This window comes from Plasmodium sp. gorilla clade G2, assembly GCF_900097015.1.
Source record: "Plasmodium sp. gorilla clade G2 genome assembly, chromosome: 5".
Lineage (NCBI taxonomy): Eukaryota > Apicomplexa > Aconoidasida > Haemosporida > Plasmodiidae > Plasmodium > Plasmodium adleri (nom. inval.).
Genome location: NC_041697.1, coordinates 302,501 through 324,840, shown reverse-complemented (window position 1 = coordinate 324,840; position 22,340 = coordinate 302,501). Strand labels below are relative to the sequence as shown.

The 22,340-nt window shown below is 19.7% G+C and overlaps 5 protein-coding genes across 5 annotated transcripts; 2 read left to right on the top strand and 3 right to left on the bottom strand.

The window, feature by feature from the left end:
- Positions 1-161: 161 nt before the first annotated feature.
- Positions 162-1,481, bottom strand: PADL01_0508300 (conserved Plasmodium protein, unknown function; the record flags this gene model as incomplete). The annotated part of the gene is made up of 1 exon (XM_028685443.1): positions 162-1,481. One exon carries the CDS (start codon positions 1,479-1,481, stop codon positions 162-164), a length of 1,320 nt encoding a protein of 439 aa, XP_028536941.1.
- A 2,093-nt stretch (positions 1,482-3,574) lies between these two features.
- On the top strand, positions 3,575-12,507 carry PADL01_0508200 (RNA polymerase I; the record flags this gene model as incomplete). The annotated part of the gene is made up of 3 exons (XM_028685442.1): positions 3,575-12,029; positions 12,158-12,274; positions 12,413-12,507. The coding sequence occupies 3 exons, from the start codon at positions 3,575-3,577 to the stop codon at positions 12,505-12,507; spliced, it is 8,667 nt and encodes a 2,888-aa protein (XP_028536940.1).
- A 719-nt stretch (positions 12,508-13,226) lies between these two features.
- On the top strand, positions 13,227-13,726 carry PADL01_0508100 (conserved Plasmodium protein, unknown function; the record flags this gene model as incomplete). The annotated part of the gene is made up of 2 exons (XM_028685441.1): positions 13,227-13,325; positions 13,475-13,726. The coding sequence occupies 2 exons, from the start codon at positions 13,227-13,229 to the stop codon at positions 13,724-13,726; spliced, it is 351 nt and encodes a 116-aa protein (XP_028536939.1).
- A 213-nt stretch (positions 13,727-13,939) lies between these two features.
- On the bottom strand, positions 13,940-15,447 carry PADL01_0508000 (leucine-rich repeat protein; the record flags this gene model as incomplete). Its single annotated transcript, XM_028685440.1, has 5 exons — positions 13,940-14,130; positions 14,234-14,666; positions 14,756-14,918; positions 15,065-15,236; positions 15,390-15,447. The coding sequence occupies 5 exons, from the start codon at positions 15,445-15,447 to the stop codon at positions 13,940-13,942; spliced, it is 1,017 nt and encodes a 338-aa protein (XP_028536938.1).
- Positions 15,448-16,012: 565 nt separating this feature from the next.
- On the bottom strand, positions 16,013-20,959 carry PADL01_0507900 (chromosome condensation protein, putative; the record flags this gene model as incomplete). Its single annotated transcript, XM_028685439.1, has 1 exon — positions 16,013-20,959. The coding sequence occupies one exon, from the start codon at positions 20,957-20,959 to the stop codon at positions 16,013-16,015; it is 4,947 nt and encodes a 1,648-aa protein (XP_028536937.1).
- Between the last annotated feature and the right edge of the window lie 1,381 nt (positions 20,960-22,340).

The window sequence follows — 22,340 nt, the reverse complement described above, 5'->3', positions numbered from 1 at the left end:
AGTATATGTAATAAATTGTGTTTACCCTTATGCTCCAAAAGTTTGTGCATATTTTGTATCAAAAAAAAAAAAAAAATAATAAAAAAAATAAAAATAAATAATATATATATATATATATATATATTTATATAATCATAATAATATATATATATGTGTATCATTTATGAAACGAAGTGATGTGGATTTGCGTTTGGAGAGAAAACTCTAAAAATTTTTCGAGAGAGAGCTTTACCTAATTTTCTGTCCCCATATGAAGAATTTATAATTAAATCCTTTAAACAATCTTCATCATTATTTTTTTTTAAATATGTCATTAAATGGAATGGTGAATTAAAAACTTGTGTAATTTTTTTAGAAACATCTTCAGATATACCATTGATTTGCATTAATTGAGATGTCCAAGTAGAATTAAAATTATTTTTTTTATCATTAGTATCTATATTTTTTAAATGATTAATTGTTTGTGGTTTCACTTTAAAATAAGAATAAAGTTTTCTATATTTAGATTGATGTAAATATTTACAACATTTAAATATATATTTAGTTAGTTGATTTATATTATCTAATTCAGCTGTATCAATATGATAATGTACCATTAAAGTAGCTATTATATTATCTAAATCTTTATTATTAATTATCATCATATTTTTCTCATTATATTTTTCATTTTTATTTCTTTTTAAAGGTGAAATCATAGATGAAGAAAAAAAAGATTTATCATGAAATAAATAATTTTCTGTATAATCAACTCTATTTAATATTTCTCGTATACCTATTAATATACATATAATACGAACATTTCTATATTCTTTTTGTAATTTTTCGATTTTATAAAACATATGTCTACATTCTTCATGTTGAACTTTTAAATAATTCTCATCAATAATCATTAATATTAAAGATAGATAATATGTATCATCTACATTTTCTTCTTTTCTCCTTTCTCTTTCGTAAGATATAGTAAAATCATTATCAAAAGGGGAGGTAGAACGATTACTAATTGATGAATCTGATGAATATGACGAAGAAAAATCCCACAAGTTGCTTGTTCCTTGAGCCACTTCATATTTTTTTATGCTATCACTTTTTTTTATGCTATCACTTTTTTTTATGCTATCACTTTTTTTTATACTATCACTTTTTTTTATGCTATCACTTTTTTTTATACTATCACTTTTTTTTATGCTATCACTTTTTTTTATACTATCACTTCTTTTTATATCATCACTATCTCCTTTATTTGTTTTTTTTTTCGTCAAAGAAAAGTGAGATTTATACACATAATTTGTATGTATGTAGCATATCCCTTCCATATCTGTCAAAGGCTCATGTGCTATATATACTTCTTCAAAATACAGCATGTCACTATATTTTGTATCATTTTTATCGTTTACTTGTTCATTTTTTAAAAATGTATCAAGGTGATCATAAATGGTGCTGGATTTTAAATCGTCACTAAAAATTATTTTTATTTTATCCATTGACGTGAAACATAAAAATAAATACTCATTCTAATATAAAAAAATATATACATACATATATATATATATATATATATATATATATATATATTATATTTTTCCACGTGCTGACAAGTTTAAATTATTATAGCATCACACGGAATTGTTTTAAACAATATACACAACATTATATATATAATTAAAAGATAATAATATGATAAACATATTATTATAATAACATTTTAATTATATTTCATATATGTGTTTCTTAATATAATATTATAAAATTATTTTATCAAAACACCAAACATAACATATTTATAATTTTTAATAGCTGTTATTCATTTGAACAAATTAGGTTACCAAAAAATAAAAATAAAATATTATATATATATATATATATTTTTATTTTTTTTTTATTTTTTTTTTTAACACCTTTTTTGGGTGTACTGATAAAAAGAGAGAAGGAATAAATATAACTTAACCATTTTTATATATACAACTAAATTCATAAATGTTTTTATTTCATAAAAAAAAAAAAAAAAAAAAAATTAAAAGGAATAAATAAAAGAATAATATGACCAAATACTTATGTCATTTTTCAATTCATATAAAACAATAGTCTTTTAATTTATAAGAATATATTTATAAAATATTATTTGATAATATATATGTCCACTTTGATATAATATACCACAATTTATTTAAAGATAAGTATTATTACTGTTACCATTTGGAAACTGGAAAAAAAATATAAATAAATAAATAAATATATATATATATGTATAACCAGTTTTTATTAAAGGTTAATTAATTATAAGAATTGTTCATTTTTATTTTATTTTATTTTATTTTTTTTCCTTAATTTGAAACAACATATGAAATAAATTTATTTATATATATTATATTTTTATGACATTGATCTTTGTTCTAATGGTTAATATAAATAAAATATTATATTGAATAAATATATTTTTTTTCTATTAAAAAAATAAAAGGGGAAAATAAAATATTAAAAGAATCTTGTAACAATAAAAATTAATTAATTAATTATCTTAAATAGGATATTGTGAATATTTTTATTTTTCTACATAACAATAAAAAATAAAATAAAGGAAAAGAGATGGAATGTTTAATAAATATTTACATATAATATTAATAATTATATGTATAATATTATTATATATATATTTATATTTTATATATAATACCCTTGAACTTTCTAAACTTGTAGTAAAATATATATATATATATATATTATATATGTATTTTCTTATATTATCTATAACTCTATTTTTTTTTATTTTTTAAATATGTAAATTAAAAAATAATAATGTATAAATAATAGTTAATTATAATTTCTATTTTTTATATATTTATATTTACATTGAATGATAATATCCTATATGAACTTATAAGATATGTTACTTTTTTATATATGCATATATAAAAATATAATTATTAATATAATATATATATATATATATATATATATTATATTAATTTTTTATTTAAAAAATGTAGAAACCTTGGTTTACTTTTTCTTTTAAACCATAAAATAAAAATATATATAAATATATAAATATATAAATATTTATATATATATAATATTATTATTACCAATTAATATAATGTTGCTATAATATCTGATGTTTAAAATGATATGAATTATTTTGTTTTTTTTTTAATTAAAGTTTTGATATTAATATATGAAATATTATATATATATGTATATATAATTAAATATTGTATATTTTTTCATATATATATTTTATTGCAACGTTGTTAAAATAATATATATGGATATATTTATGTATATATTATAAAATGTTGAAAAATATATTATTCGTTAATTAAAATTACATTTTAAAGAACATATATATAATATATATATATATATATATATATATATATATATATATATATATATATATTTTAATTTATTATTGAATATCTATATAGAAGTTTTAAAATGATGTAGAAAAAAAAAAAAAAAAAAATGTTAAGATATGCGTATATTTATATATATATATATATATATACCTTTAATTTTTTATTTAATTATTTATTAATACCTTTAAATGTGATTATATAATTATTATTATATATAAAAGATGTATGATATAAATAAGGCAATATGTGCTGAGATAAAGAGTGCGGAGCTTGATGTATTAAACAGTGGTGAGTTGAGAAGAATATCAATGGGTAAATATGAAAATGAAAAATATGAATATGAGAAAACTCATAAAAGTGGAGTTGTTACAAAAATGTATTATGACCCTAAATATGGTACCATTGATCATAACCAAATATGTTCAGTTTGTTTTGAAAGACATGAGAATTGTACTGGTCATATTGGTCATATTGAATTTGTTCTTCCATTATTTAATCCATTATTTTATAAAGAATTACAAGAATTATTAAATTTGATTTGTTATCATTGTTATAATTTTTGTTGTTCTGAGGATGTGATATTTTTATTAAAACATATCTTCCAATTGAAATCGTTAAATCATATTGAAAGTACTAATAAAATAAAATACAAAAAAAATTGTGATTATGAATATATAATTGATCAAGTGGAGAAATTATATAAAAAAATATGCAAAGATTCGGATATATCTTTAGAAGACATCGTTGAGGCTATATATGATGATTATGATAATGTTTATGAGGACAAGGATGGAAGTTTTGATGAGCACATGGATCTTTTGAATTCTCTGGAAAAGGAAAAAGATGATAAAAATGAAAAAAATGATAATAATAATATAGATATGGATGATAATAATAATAATAATAATAATAATAATAATAACAGTAGTAATAATAACAATTATTTTAGTGACAATCTTGTCGACTTAGTCCCAACTGAAGAAATTTATGAAGAAGAAACAGACGCACCAGCTAGTGATGAGAACAAAGAAAAGAAACCTGATTATAACAAATTAAAAGAAAGAATTAAAAAATATAAATTTGATCCAAATAAATTAGCATTTCAATCAAATTATAATTATGAAGAATATTTAATATTAAGTAAAACTATTAAACTTCATATGAAAAAAAGTAGTAAATGTTGTTTTTGTAAATTTCAAAGAAATATAAGTGCTAAGGTATCACAAAGAAGAGATACCATAAATTTTATAGGAGTACACACAAATAATCCTTTTTTTAAAAAATATATGCCAAAGAAGAAACAAAAAAAGAATAACAAAGATGATAAAGATGATAAAGATGATAAAGATGATCAAGATGATCAAGACGATATAGATTATCAAGACGATATAGATGACTTGGAAAATATAAATAATGTTGACGATATAGATTATGTTGATGATGCAGACAACATACATCATATTAATGATGATGAAAAGCAATTGAATAGTTTTAAAGAGAAAAATGAAAATAATAAATTGATGATAAAAAGAGAAAGTAAAAAAAGTGAATATAACAATAATATTAATGATGAATCAATAAAAATAGAAGATGATAATAATGAAATGGATGATAAACAAATTGATATGGAAGAAAGTATGGGATATGAAAATTCTTTTAATGAATTATCAACACATAATATTTCGAATGATAAAATAAAAAAAAGTTCGACCTTTACAGATATGGTAAATCATTATAATAAAACACAACCTATTAAAGAAAAATGTACTATACGTTTATTTAGTTTTCAAGTTATAGATATATTAAAAAAAATATTTGAAAATAATAATAAAGATATTATTAATTTATTATATCCATTTACTAAAAGAGATGGTTATAAGAAATTTTTTTTATATGATATGGGTGTAAGTGGAAACAGATTTAGAAGTCAATCTAAAGGTATACATGTTCGAACGAAGATAACAAATACATTGTGTCGATTTAATAATTTTATTAAGCTATGTATAAATGCAAAGAAAAAGGTTGATTTTGATTATTTATTAGAACATAATAAGAAAGATTTAAAATTATATAAAGATATGTTTTCTGTTTTTTCTTTAAAAATGAAATATAAATTTAATCATAATATAATGGATGATGATACAGATATAACAAAGATGGATTTTTTAAAATATTATACATTAGTTTATAATAATAAAAGTGCATATATAAATATATTATTTAGCACATTACAATTAGGTGTTAATACATTTTATGATTCTACTTTAACAGAAAAAGTTAATAATAAACATTTAAAAAATATAAGTATAAGACAAATATTAGATAAAAAAGAAGGAATCTTAAGAAAAAATATAATGGGGAAAAGAGTTAATAATTGCGCAAGAACTGTTATATCTCCAGATACATTTATTGAAACAAATCAAATAGGTATGCCTTTAGAGTTTGCAAAGGTATTAACTATAGATGAATATATAACACAAAATAATTTTACTTATATAAAAAAGTTAATACAAAATGGACCAAATATATATCCAGGTGCCCTTAGTTATAGAGATTCAAATGGTAGAGTATTTAAATTATCACATAAATATGAAGATAGATTAAAAGTAATTGAAAAAATAGAAAAAATTAATTTTCAAACAGAAAATAGTTATGTACTTCATAGGCATGCACGTGATGGAGATGTAGTTATAATGAATAGACAACCTACATTACATAAATTTTCTATTATGGCTCATTATTTAAAAATATTTGAGAAAGAAAAGGTTTTTAGATTAAATTATGTTAATTGTAGTTCTTATAATGCAGATTTTGATGGTGATGAAATGAATTTACATTTATTACAAACACCATTAGCAAGAGCTGAAGCAACTCATTTAATGAATTGTGATTTTTTATTTACAAGTTTTAAAGATGGATCTCCTCTTAGAGGTTTAGCTCAGGATTTTATTCTTGGTGGTTTACATTTGACATCTTTAGAAACATTTTTGAATTATGATGAATATTGTAATTTATTGCAGTGTTCATTGAACTCTTTGATATCTCAAAAAAATTCATTTTTTATTAAAAAAAGGAAAAATAACAGCATCAACACGAACAATAATAATAATAATAATAATAATAATAATAATAATTGTAGGAGTAGTAGTAGTAGTAGTGTTATGAAAAATATGAAGAATTCACAATATGATATTAATAATAATGAGAGTAATTCTGATTGTAATAAAAAGATGAGTATTATAAAAACAAACCAATCTATTGAAGATAATGGGAAAATATTAAGTGGTGTATCAACTGATGAAGGAAGAAATAATTCTATATATGATTTACAAATAAATAATTTAATGAAACCACAAGATATAGATATTTTAAAAGAAACAAATAATGTTGAACAATTTAATGGTAATGTTTTAAAAATAACGAATTATAATTATCTAGATCCATATGCTATTATATTAAACAGAACAAATTTTACTATTATTACAGAAGAACCAGCAATTTTATATCCAAAAAAATTATGGACAGGAAAACAATTAATAACAAGTATTTTAAAAACAGTAATTGATAAGGTTGCTATAGAGACATATAATAAATATAATGATAATGAATTTATGAATACATATAAAGGAATTAATTATATAGCTAAAGCAAAAACATCACCAGATTTATGGTCCTTTGATCCATTGAAAGAAAATGAAGTTATTATAAAAAATTCAGAATTACTACAAGGAGTATTAGATAAATTACATTTTGGTGCCAGTTCAAATAGTTTAGTTCATTTATGTCATGAATTATTTGGACCCAAAACTAGTGCTGTTATGTTAGATTGTTTTGGAAGATTATTTATAAATTTTTTACAACTTCGAGGGACTAGTTTAAGTTTATATGATTTTATATTGAATAAAAATGCAAAGAAAGAAAAACGTCTTATTAAAAAAAGAATATCTTTTACTGGTTTTTATTTACAAAATTTATTTGTTTATTCTATAGCAAATTCTGTAAATGCTGATATTACTGATATGAATTCTTATACAAAAAAAAAAATGAATACAGGGAATCAAAGAAAAAAATTAATACTTAATAAAATGTATGATTTATATGAAAAACAAAATGAACTTATAAATAATAATTTTATTGAGAAACAAAATGATATAAACAAAATGAAAACAAAACATTTAAAAAATGATAGTGATATAATTATTAAAGATGATAATGTTTTATCTATATCAGAAAATTCTTATTTATTTGCCTTGTTAAATAAAGAATTACAAAATATTATATTCCACATATTAAATGAAATACAATTTTGTGATGATAAGGTTTCTTCATTAAATAAAGACAAAAACAAAAATAAAATTTCCAACATTTCTAATAAATATAATAAACATGATAATGTTGTTAATCTAGATCATGAAACAAATTCTAATTCTTCTTTATACTCATGTGTTCAATATGTTCTTAATAAAGATCTTTTTAATATATATGAAAAATATTTAAATGGAAAAAATGAAGAAGCAAATAAACATATATTTTATAATAATTCTCAAATAGAGGAAACAAATAATCATTTCTTAAATTCTATAACAAACAAATTATATAAAGCTTTAAAAGAACCTACATTTTTTAATTCCACTAGTTTTACTATAAAAAAAATTACAAAGATTATTGAAAAAGTACTTACCTTTTTGAAAGCAGCTAGATGTAACAAGAGATTGAAAATTTATATTATATTTGAATTATTTCAAAATAAAAATATTATGAAATATTTCCCCTCTTTAGTTACTTATATAAATAGTTTTGATTATGATGTAAGTAATGACCAAATTATTAAAAATGTTATAAATAATATATATTTTAAAGAAGAAGATGAATCACACTTATCATCTATAAATAATATGAATGTGCAAGATAATTGTAATAAAGATCTAAAAATTAAATGTGAACAACAAAATAATGAATTTGGAGATAACGAAAAAATAAAAAAGAAAAGAAAATTTGGTGAAGAAAAAAGCATTCAAGAGATAAAAAAATATAAGTTGAAAAAATTTCTTCATTTTTATGGTGAATTACATAAAAAATGGAATTATGAAGGAGGATATAATATTGACGAGAAGGATATTATGAATACCCATAATGATAATAATAGTGATAATAATAATAATAGTGATAATTATAATGATAATAATCATAATAGTGATAATTATAATGATAATAATAATTTATTTAAAAGAAGTGCTGTTAAAAATGAAATAATGACAAATATAAATCCTACAAGTAATGATGTATATGATGAAAAGATTATAAGAAATTGTTTAGTGTCAAGTTTACCTTCTTTTACTTTAAATGATGAAATAACTAATTTATCATATAATGGAAAACATCAATATTATGAAGATTATTTATGTTCTAAAAAAAAAGATGAAGAAGATTTAAATTTTAAATATTATAATATGGATGATGTATTTTATAAAATGGAATATTTAATACATAATTATTTTTATTTAAAAAGATGTGATTTTGATAATTTAATTGATTCATTATTTCAACCTTATTTATGTCGAGTATCTTCTGGAACAAATAATTTAATTAATATGAATAATTTAATGAATAAATTTTTAAATAATGGTTTTAGTAATATGATTTTTACAGGTGCTAAAGGTAGTAAAGTTAATTATTCTATGATTTGTGGTATGTTAGATCAACAATATTTAGAAGGTAAACGAGTACCTAGAATGAGATCTGGAAAGACATTACCAAGTTTTCATAGATATGATTATGGAGCTCGATCATGTGGTTTAATTACTGATTGTTTTTTAGAAGGTTTAAGACCACAAGAATATTTTTTTCATTGTATGTCTGGAAGAGAAGGTTTAATAGATACAGCTGTGAAAACTGCCAAATCAGGTTATATTCAAAGATGTTTAATTAAATGTATGGAATCAGTTATATTACATTATGATGGGACTGTAAGAAATGAAGATAATTCCATTATTCAATTTTTATATGGTGAAGATGGTATTGATCCATCAAAAACTGCATATTTAGATTTATCAAAAGATTTATTACATAATTATCATTTATCATTTAGTAAATATTTAAATAATAATATTCATAGTAAAATATTGAATAATCAAGAATTATTTTTAAAACATGAAAAAGATAATAATATAGAAAATAATGAAGAACCATTAATTAGTAAATATAATCCATATACATATATTGGTAGTGTATCAGATAAATTCAATAATAAATTAAATAATACATTATTATGGAATGATTTAAATTTTACAGAATATGAAAAATTACCAATAAATTTTGATACATTATCATCATCTCTTTTAAAATCAAAATATTATAATTCTTTATGTAATCCAGGTGAATCTATAGGTATATTAGTAGCTCAATCATTTGGTGAGCCAGCTACACAAATGACATTGAATACTTTTCATTTAGCTGGTACAGAAAATGTTACTATGGGTATTCCAAGATTAAAAGAAATTTTTTTAACATCAAAATTGACTTCTAAACCTATGATTTATGTTCCTATAAAATTACAAGTTGATAATTTAAAAAATGATCCTAATAAAATGAAAAATTATATTACAAATATTGCAGATAAAATCTTAAGTAGTTATCAAAGTATTTTTTTAACAGATGTTATTTATGGTATTGGTGTTGATAGGAAAATTATATTAAAAGAAAATCAAAATGAACAAAAACATACTATTAATTTATCAGATATTATGAATAATGAAAATATAATAAATAATAATAATGAACAACAAATGAATACAGATAATACTGAGCTAACCAAAATTAATAATGTTTTAAAAAATTGTAATATTAATTTTGATATGAAAAAAGAATGGAATTATGAAATTATTATTCAATTTGAAAATTTATATCATTTCTGTAATATTAATAAACATCTAACAATATCATTTATACTTTATAAAGTAGTAAATGCCTTATTAAATTCCGTCTTAAATAAGGTTCATGAAACTTTTGTATTTCATAATTTAATAAACATTAATTCTTTAAATCATGAATATTATGATGAGTTATATGACTTCATAAGTAAAAAAATGTCAGAAGAATTTAATTTTAATATGGATAAATATGAATATAAAGATGATGAAGATCAAATAAATGCTAAGTTAAAATTTATGGCAAAAGAAAATGAACGTTATGAATCCAAAAGAGGAGCAAATAATAATATATCAGGTGAATATCAAAATGCTTCACATAATATGCCTAGCCATATGGAAGATGATTCTCCCACGAAATCTTATAATGATATTTCAAATAAAGAAAATATGTCTGCTTATGACCTTGAAAAAGGAAATGATGGGGATCGTGACCACGATGATATGTCTGATATCGAGTTGAAGGATAATTCTGAAAAAAATTCCAACAGTGATCAAGCTTCAAAAAACGGTGATAGTGATACTGAAGAGGAGGAAGAAGATGATGGATTAAAGTCAGAGAAGGATAAAGAAGAGGATGAAAAGGAATATGACGAGGAGGGAGAAAGTGACACAAGTAGTAAGATTGATAGTGATAATAATAGTGATAATAATATTGATAGTGATAATAATAGTGATAGTGATAATAATAGTGATAATAACAATGATAGTGATAATAATAGTGAATTACAAATGATGAGGTCCAATAAAAAAGAAATTATAGATATAAATAATAAAGATAAATGTTTGACTAATAGAAATTCTAGTAATGAATCAAAAATATCAGAATGCTCCAATACACGAGGAAGTACTGTAAATTATTTTTCATCAGAAACTAGTGCTACACATCATATATTAATAGATGAAGAAACATCAGATATTTTTCATAGTTTGAAAGATAAAAAAATAAATAATACTAAATTAAATAATATTAATGATAATAAAAATATGTCATCAACGACGGTTTCATCTTCTTTATCATCATCATCATTATCAACACCATTAAATAAAAAAAATAATGAATATGATGAACATATAAATGATATTCATTTTATAGAAAAAAATAAATTTGAAGAAGAAATGGATAATAAAGAAGAATATATTACTAAATCATTTACAAAATTATCATATGATTATAAAAATAATATTAATTTAATAATATCGTCAGATGATGATGAAGAAAATATTGAACAAAATGAAGAAGGACAAAAAATAAAAAAAAATGAACAAAGATATGTTAAAAATATTATTGATAAAATAAAAAGTAGTTTACTTTGTTTTATTAAAAATATACATTTCTCACCTGTAACATGGATATTAAAATTAGATATAGGATGGGATATTAATTTTTTTCCATATCCTATCGATTTCTTAAATCATATAAAATCAGAAATAAATAAAGAAGTTTTATTCAAAGTAAAAGATTTAAATAATCCAAAAATTTTAAAGGGTAAAGATATTACTCATAGTGGAGCAGAATATGAATTACAAATTGAAGGAAAAAATATTTATAAATTGTATAATATTAAAGATAAATATATCGATAAAACAAAATTATATTGTAATGATATTTATGCTATTGTTAAAACATATGGTATCGAAGCAGGAAGATTATGTATAACTAAGGAATTAAAAAAAGTTTTCGATGCTTATGGAATACAAATTGATTTTAGGCATTTGTCATTTATAAGTGATTTCATGACACATACAGGTATAATAATAATTAAAACATATATATAATTTGAATATATTCAAATAAAATTATTAATATATAAATAAATATATATATGTATGTATGTATGTATTTAATTTTTTTTTTATTTTTTTCTTCCCCTTTAGGCGATTTAAAAGCTTTTAACAGACACGGCTTGGGATATTTCCGTAATGTTTTTCATAAAATGAGTTTTGAATGTGCTACGAACTTTTTAATACAAGGATGTATACACAATTCAATTGGTAAGGGGGAAAAACAAAATAATAATAATAAATAAATAAATAAATATATATATATATATATATTTATATTTATATTTATATATGTGTACATATATTTCTATTTTTTTTTTTTTTTTTTTTTTTTTTTTTTTTTTGTAGATTACTTATCAACGGCATCAAGTAGCTTATTTTTTGGTAAACATATAAAAGTAGGTACAAATTTAGCGGATATTGTAACATGCATAGATAAATAAAACTTATAGTGTTTCTTATATTGTATTTTTATTATTTATTTATTTTTTATATTTTTTTTTTTTAACATCACCTTTTTAAATGTACGCAAAAAATACTCCAAAAAAAAAAAAAAAAAAAAAATATATATATATATATATATATATTTATATATATCTATATATAAATGTGTATATATAAAATTATTCACATTTTAAATTATAATATATGTTAAATAAATATTATATTTTATTATATATACAAAATTATTTTATATTTCTCGAATTAATTTTTGTACAATAATAAACTTATTTTTTAATATATATATCTATTAACTTTAAACAATAATTAATCATAAAAAATAATTAAAAGAAATGTTATTATAGAAAAAAAGAATTTTCAAAAAATATGAAAATACATGAATACGTAATATTTTATTATTATAAGAGAGAAAAAAAACCTTCATAGAAGATAATATTTACATTGATATAGAAAAAATATATATATATATTATATATATATATATATGTATATAAATTTATATATTTATATTTTAATAAGATAGGAATGCATAACTTATAATTTGCATATATAGAAAAATAATAAAAGCTCAATTTTATAATACATATACATATATATAATATATATATATTATAACATATATTTTCAAACAGCGAAAGTAATATATAAAAATTTTTTTAAAAATTTATTAAATTAAGGAAAATAAAATACTTCATCAAAAATGAATGAAAATAATAATATAACTGAAAATAATAACAATGGTTATATAGATCCTAAGATGTACAATAAATTTAAAAATGATGGATCCTTCTTACAAGAGGTTATATAAAAAAATGTTTAGATGTATATAAACATATAAATTTTATATACATATATATATCTATATCTATATATATATATATATATATATATAATCATGCCTCTTAGAATATATAAAATTATTTTTATTCTGGACTTTTTTCTTTGTAGGTTCTAGCGATGCAAAAGAAAAAGAAAACCCGAAAAGTTAATGAAGACGAGGAAAACAATTCTAAGAAAAAGAAATTAAGAAATAAAGAAAATTTAGATGACAATGATAAGGGGAAAATCAATACCTTGGATGGAAACGTAGAAGATGAAAGAGAAAAAGAAATAAAAAATGAGTACATTGAACAAATCAACAAAATGAAAGAGCAAGGATTATTTACCGACAAGGGAATAGGGGCTGGTCTAGTTAAATAAAAATATAAATAATACAACAAGAACAAATAAAATAAAAATATTCAATTAGTTAACATTTAAAGAGTAAAAAAAAAAAAAAAAAAAAAAAAATTATATATATATATATATATATATAAGATAATAAAATGAAATATTTTTTTTTATGTTATATATATATATATATTAATATATATATATACATATATATTATATATATATGTTTATTTTTTTACCTTATAATTTTTTGTTCATTAAAAAGGAATGATATTTGTGTGATAAATTTTTATATTTATCCATTTTTTTTTTTTGAAATATTTTTTTAAGTTCGTTTTCTTCGTGTGTACCCTTTTTCAAAAAAATTCGTGCCAAACAAATGTCTTCCTTTTTAATTTTCTTATCATCCAGAAATACCAATGTGGGTATATCTGCAAAATAAATAAATAAATATATTTATATATATATATACATATAATATATTATTTATTTTTAAATTAATAAACTTTTTTTTAACACTAAAAATTTCCATACTTGCTATAAAATATTTTGAGACGTGCCTAATTTGGCTTATGAAGGGATTATTTTTTATGAACAAGGTTTTCAATTTTTTAATTTTTTTTATAAATATAATAAATTCTCTTAAAAAGTAAAATTTATGTTTAGTTAATTCATCCATATCTTTTATGTTTTTATGATATTTCACAGAAGGATATATTTCTTCTTTATTTATTTCGTCATTAAAATTATTATAAAAATTTAACATGTAACAAATTTCATTATTTTGTAAAAAATCCTTTCCATTTTCTGTAACGCTATTTTCAATTATAAACTGATCATCGTTACAATCATGTGTTAAGTCTTCTATACGATTATTTGGTTTTTCTATATTATTATTAAATTGAATAAGATTATTAGATATATCTAAATGGGAAAGGTTTTCCAGGGCGCTAATCTGTTCTATGTCCTTGAAAAATAAATTAACATATATATATATATATATATATATATATATATATACACGAATGATAACAATTATAATATTTATGGCATTACTTTTACACTTTCAATCAAATTATTCGATATATTTAATGTTTGCAACAATTTTAAATGTTGAATATTGTCAAGTGTTTTTATTTTATTATTCGATAAATTTAAAATCACCAAAGAAGTACATGTAATATTTTCAATGGTACTTATGTCGTTATTTTGCAAATACCTGAACAAGTCAGGTAAAAATAAATTTTATATGAACAAATAAAATATATATATATATATATATATATATATTATATACATTAATGTGTATGTGTAAAAATAAATTATATTTCATTTATGAATACGTTGTATCTTTTTGTTTCATACAAGGCTTTTAAATTGACTAGGTTATTTAAATTGTCTATTTTTTTTATGCAATTGTTATTCAAAAATAAACACTTTAAATTTATAAAAGTATCTAGACCATCAATATTATGAAACCCTTTCATATGCAAGTATAGTACTTCATTGAGTTCATCTGTTTCATACAAATTATGCTCTACAAAAAAAAAAAAAATAAATAAAATAAAAAAAAGTAAAAATAAAAATAATACAAAAATAAAAAGTAATGTTAAATAATTGAACATTATTTTTTCATTAATATATATATATATATATATATATATATTTATCTAATAAAATGTAATCGAACCCCTTCCTATTTTTTTGATATCATTGTAATTCATTAATTTTACGTTATCTTGAGACATTATGTTTTTGTTCTCAAAAAAATATTCCTTAATATGAAATATAAGATTAAAAATTAAGAGATATTAATAAAATATTTTGAATATATACATTTACAGAAATAATAAGAGTCGCACACATATATAAATATTTTATTTATTTTTATATTGTTGAAATAAAAATAAAAATAAATTAATAATATTGTAATTGTAAAAGGTTATATTTTTCGGATAAAAAAAAGAATGAGCAAATCACACTATAAATAAATTATTAAAAAAAAAAGACAAATTAAAAAAAAAAAAAAAAAAATATATATATATATATATATATATATATTATATATATTTGAGGATATATATTTTAAAGCATAATGATTTTATAAAAAAAGAAAGAAATATTTTAATATACACTTTCTCATATTTATTATAAAAAAAAAAAAAAAAAAAAAAAAGAGTATATAATAAAGTCATTTGGTATATATTTCATAGGCGTACATATAATATAATATAATATGTACATATATATATTAATCCATTTTTATAGTAGTTTCTTAACATTTCACACTTCATTTGTTATTGCCAAATGTTGCTAATTTTCGTCAGTATTTTCATATTTTATATTTTTTTCCAATTTTGTTTTTTTTTTTAGTTTAGTATTTGGGTGTTTGAGGATTTCATATTGATCAGGGTTAAGTGTTATACATTTGGTGACATCATTAGTTTTATAGATTCCGATCATACGATCACATAATTCAAACATTTGATTTCTTAAGGAGATAACAATAAATTGAGCATTTCTCGTTTTTGTTTGAATATAATGTGATATGATAGTTACATTTTTATAATCAAGTGCTGCATCAATTTCATCCATAAAATAAATTGGATTTGGTTTAAAATAATGTAGAGCAAATACTAAAGCTAATGAACTTAATGTTTTTTCTCCTCCTGATAAATTTTGTATATGTTTCCAACTTTTTTTTGGAGGTCTAACAGAGAATAAAATACCTTCATTAAATATTTCTGATGAATCAATAATTTCTAATTCTGCATCTCCTCCTATAGCTATCATTTGATACATTTCTTTTAATTTGGATGATATAACATTGAATGCTACTACAAATTCTTCTTTTCTTTTATTACATAAACTATCATACATTGCTTTAATTTTATCTTTTTCTTTTTTTGATTTTTTAACATCTTTTCTTCTTACTTTATAATCATATAATTTTAAATTATAATTTTGAAAAATTTTTAAATTTGGAGTTTTTTTTTCCAATATAGATAATTTATTTTCAAGATTTGTTTCGATATCTTTTTTATTTAACATATCTAAATCTGTATCATTAATATTAATATGATCATATTCATGTTCTAATTCTTTTAATTCATCGCTATCACCAAAAAGTTCTTCAAGATCTTTTAGATCATCTAATAATTTTTTTTTTTTTTTTACTTTCTTTTTCTCAGGACATTTAGTTGTTGTATCATTTTCGTTTAATTTCCTTTTTTTATTTTTATCTTGACTCATTTGATTATTATTACCATTAGGTAGAATTATTTGATTTCCTAATTTATGATGTTGATCATTTTTATCATAACCTTCAATATCTTCGTATTGTTGATTATTACCATATATATTTGTTTTCCTCTTCGTTTCCTCTTGATGTTGCATATGTTGAGTATCTTGAGTATCATGAATATCTTCTTGCATATATTCTTCTTCCACTTCTTCTTCCTCTTCCTCATCTACTAAATCATCGTCGTCATTTTCGTCCTCATTTTCATCGTCATCTTCATCTTCATCATCATCTTCATCTTCATCATCTTCTCCATCTTCACCATCATGGTCTTCCATTTTTATATCCTCCCTTGTACTTTGGTCTTCTTGGTCTTTATTAATATTTTTTTTCTTTCCTAAAAGTTTCCTATATCTCATTTCTGAGAGCATATTTTCATGAATAACTTTATCTGACTGTTTGATTAGATCCATGTATTCATCAATTTTATTTTGATAATTTTCATTTTTACTTTTATATTGATTTAATTCTTTTTGAAGATGTTCAATTTTATATACAAGATCCACATTTTCTAAATCTTTTTTTGAAATATTTTCATCTACTTGTTGTTTTTTTTTTTGCTTTTCTTCAATATTTGATTGTATATCATTTAATAAATTTGTTAATGTTTCTACTTCTTCATATACTGCACATCCTTTATTTTCAATAATTTTGAGTTCATTTTCTAATTCTTTTTCATTTGCTTCATAATCTAAAATATTTTCTGAGAATATTCTGATATCTTTTTCACTTTTTTCTAAACTAGCTAAAGCATTAGCTTCTTCATTTGTATGTTCTTGTAATTGATCTTTCATAATATTTAATTGTCTTTCCGCATTAATAAATTTATTTTTTAATTTTTTTTTTTTTTCTCCTCCAACATCTTGTAATTGTTCGTAATATTTTTTTACTTTTGCTTCTTGTGCTTTTAATACAATTTCGACTTTACTTTTTTCATTATTTTTTTCTTCTATTAAATTTTTTAATGTTTTTAATTCATTTTCTTCATCTTTAGTTAATTCGGGTGTTTTGGAGTTTTGTAATTGATCATCAATATCTTCAAGTTGTTTTTTTAAATTATCAATTTTTTTTTTTGTAATAACAATTTTACATTCATTATCTTCTAAAAATGTATTGATATCATTAATATCATTAATTAGGATATCTTTTAGTTTTTTTTGGTCTTGAATATTTTTATTTAATTCTTTTAATATTTTCTCTGAATTTAATAAATGTGATTCATCATATTCGCTTGTTTTTATTCCACTATTATTATTATTGTTGTTATTATTTTTACTATTTATAGCACGTTCTGAATTTCTACCATTATTTTTTGAATTTTTATTTTCCATGCCTCCTCCACATAGTCTTCCGTCATTTTCAATTAATTCTCCATTTATTGTAACGACTCTTTTTTTATGTGAATATGCTATAACATGAGCTTGCTCTAAGGTATTAGCTAATATTGTTTCTTTGATAATATAATAAAAACATATTTTATATTTATCATTTTTAAATTTTATTAGATCAATTAATCTATATACATTGGGTAAAGGTTGTGTATATAATTCTTCATTTTTTAACATTATATTCTTTAGATTTGTATTCAGAACTGATAAAGATAAAACGTTCACTCTTCCTATATTAGCCTTTCTAACTTCTTCAAATAATTTTACAGCATCATTTGGATTATCTACTACAACAAAATCTGAACAATTATTGCTAGCTATTGTAAATGCTTTTTCATATTTTTTTTCAATATACCCTAGATCAATTAGCATCCCATGTATTCCTTTAATTTTTGATCTCTTTAAATTATATACAAATTGATGTAATTTATTCATATTTCTATCAGTAACAACTTCTTTTTTAATATTTTCATATTTGACAGTTTCCTCTATTAAATTTGTATTTAATTTTTGTATTTTAGATTCAATATCATCAAGATCATTTTGTTTACCTTTTAAATTTTTTCGTTTTTCTTCTTCTGTTTTGATTAAATATTTTGTATGTACATCTTTTTCTTTTAATTCATTAATAATTTTTGTTTGTAAATATTTAAGATTTTCTATATGTGTTAAATATTCCTTTTTTTTCTTTTCTATAATATGACATTGATTTGTATATTCAGATATATTTTTAATAATATTATCATAACTATTTTGTAAAGGTGCTAATTTTTTTTCTTCATTCGAATATATAGTATTCATTTTATCAATATCTTGTTTTATTTCTTCATTATAATTATCTAATTCTTGTTCACATTTTTCTAATTCAGTTTCTAATAAATGTAATTTTTCTTTTTTTATTTCATTAATAATTTTTTGTTTTTCTTCAATAATTTTTTTATAAGAAGGGATATCTTTTTCTTTTAATTCTTCTCTTTTAACATATAAGTTTTGCATTTTTTGTACAATAATTAATAATTCTTTTTTAATATTTTCATCTTCCATATTTAATTTTTTGAATTCATTGTTTTTCAAATTTTTTTTTTTTATAACTTCTTCTTCTTCTTTTTCTAAATTACTTAAAGCTATATTCATTTCTTTTCGTGTTTCTAATAGTTGTTTATATTCCATATCATGATTATCTCTTTTATTTAAAAACAAATTTAATTCCTTTTCTTTATCACTTATCATTTTAGATAATTCATATTGATCCTTTTTATTAATAATTATATGTAACTTATATGTATATTTTTGTAGGGTCATATAATATTTAGCTTCTTTTTTAGGACCTGCTAATTCTTTTAATTCATTATAAACAAGTTTTAAACGATGAACCTTTTCGTGATGTATTTCTTCAAACCTTTCTAATATTTCTAAATGTTCATTTATACTTTCAATATATTTATTAGTACCTATTATTTCTTCTAAATATTCTAATAAACCATCTTCATTTTTATTACCTTTTGGATTCATTTGAGCTATTTGTTCGACTTCTCCTTGTAATATTAAGAAACGATTATTATTTAAATCGATACCTTTTTTATATAATAAATCTGATACATCTTTCTGTGTAACAACCTTTTCATTTATTCTATATTTTGATTGGTTGTCTATAGTGGCTTCTCTGCTTATAACAAAATCTTCTATATCATCACCATCTTGATAATAATGTTGATAAAGTGGATTCTCCGTATTTTTAAAGAGAAATCGTTTTCTTTTTCTTTTCTTCTTTCTTTTCCTTCTTTGTTTTTTTGACACATCATTTGGCATATTATTTGGCATGTTATTTGGCATATTATTTGGCATATTATTTGACATATTATTTGACATGTTATTTGTTTTTTCCATATTATTACATCCATTGTGTAATTTATCATCTTCTTCTCTTCCAGAAAAATAGTTTTCCTCTTTTTCATTATTATTATATTTATCCGATTTTTTTATATCATCATTATCGTCTTCATCATTATCATCTTCATCATTATCATCATCTTCATCATCTTCCTCTTCATCATCATCATATTCATCTTCATCGTCATAGTCATCATAATAAAATTCTTCTTCGACGATTGGTTCTTCCTCATCAATTATAGTTTTAAAATAAATAGATACCTTTGTAAAATTATTTTTAGGAGAAAATTTAGAATTATGTATAAGATCAGATAATTTATTTTGTCGAATTTTTTTTGCTCTTCTTCCAAATACGAAAAGCATAGCATCTATTATATTACTTTTACCACTTCCATTAGGTCCTACGATGCAACTAAATTTTTTACAGAATGGTCCAATCACTTTAACACCAGCATAACTTTTAAAATTTTCTAATACTAATTTTTCAATTATTATTCTTTTCCTATTTACTTTTATATCTTTTAAACATAAAATATTATTTTTTACACATTCATCATTATGAATATTATTTTCTTCATCAGTAATTTTATCATTACTTATAATACTTAACATATTCTTATTTTCCACATTTTCCTCTTCATTTTTAATCATATTCTCATTAACATCTATATCATCTGTCATTATTATTTATGCGCACTAATAAATGTATATATAATATATATATATATATATATATATATATATATTTTGTTATTGTAGTTTTTTTTTTTTTTTTTTTTTTTTTTAAATATATTTTAACTTGCATGTATTCTTTCGAATTACTTTATACTCAATATTATATTGTATTGTATTATTATATAAATATTATATATTTTTTATATTTTTTATATATTTTATATATTTTATATATTTATATATTTTTATTTTTATTTTTTTTTTTTTTCCTTATTGTCTTTATTAAAGCTCTCATCACTTATACTATTTTTTATCGCCTTTTAAAAAAAAAATAATTTTTTTAAATAAAAAAAATAAAAGTAATAAAAAATATAATAAAAAAAAAAAAAAAAAATGAAAAAACGAAAAGTTTTATTACATGATAATATATACATGTATATACATTTAAAGAGCAAATTAAAAAAATTTAAATAATAGAATAAAATATATCTAAACATTAAAAGGGTTATATGTTAAATTACCATTTTGTATTATATATAATATATATATATGTTATATATATATATATATATATATATATATATATATATTTATTCATTTATTCTTTTTATGAAAAAATATATTCCTGCGTACAATATTTAAATAAAAATATATAAATATATATATATATATATTATATATATATATAATATTCCATTATATAATAAGGAATAACAAAATAGCATAAAAAATAAAATATTATATAATATAATATAAAATAATATTACTATTTTATTATAGCTTGTATATTCCTATTTTTATTGTTGGTGTAATATTAAAAATTCTTGAAATACATTTCTCTTCAAATGTGTAAAAAATAAATGAGTATTTTATATAATATTATATATATAAGGGAAAAACATAAGGGATGTGTTTACTATCATATAATTATACAAAAGAAATATAATATTAATGTGTTGTATTTATATTACATAAAAATTTTTAATTTTAAAGATTTAACAATTTGTTAAATTATTAAGAATATTCATATAAAAATATATATAAATTATTTTTGAAAATGGTTTTTTTTTTTAAGGAATTTTTAATAATTTTATCATTTTATCAATTTTCTTTCTCCAATTATAACACCTTTATATCTAATATTAGAAACATGTATATATTATATTGGTTTTTTTTTTTCTTTTCATTTTTTTCATAATCAAATAAATAAACTATACATACACAAACACACACAAATATATATATATATATATATATATATATACATATCTTTGTTTACTTATTTTTTTATACTATCTCATTTACTCTCCATTTTTTTTTCAGCAACTCATCAGTTAACCAATTTTGTAAAGGATTTTTATTTAAAAAAAGAAAAAAAGAAAAAAAA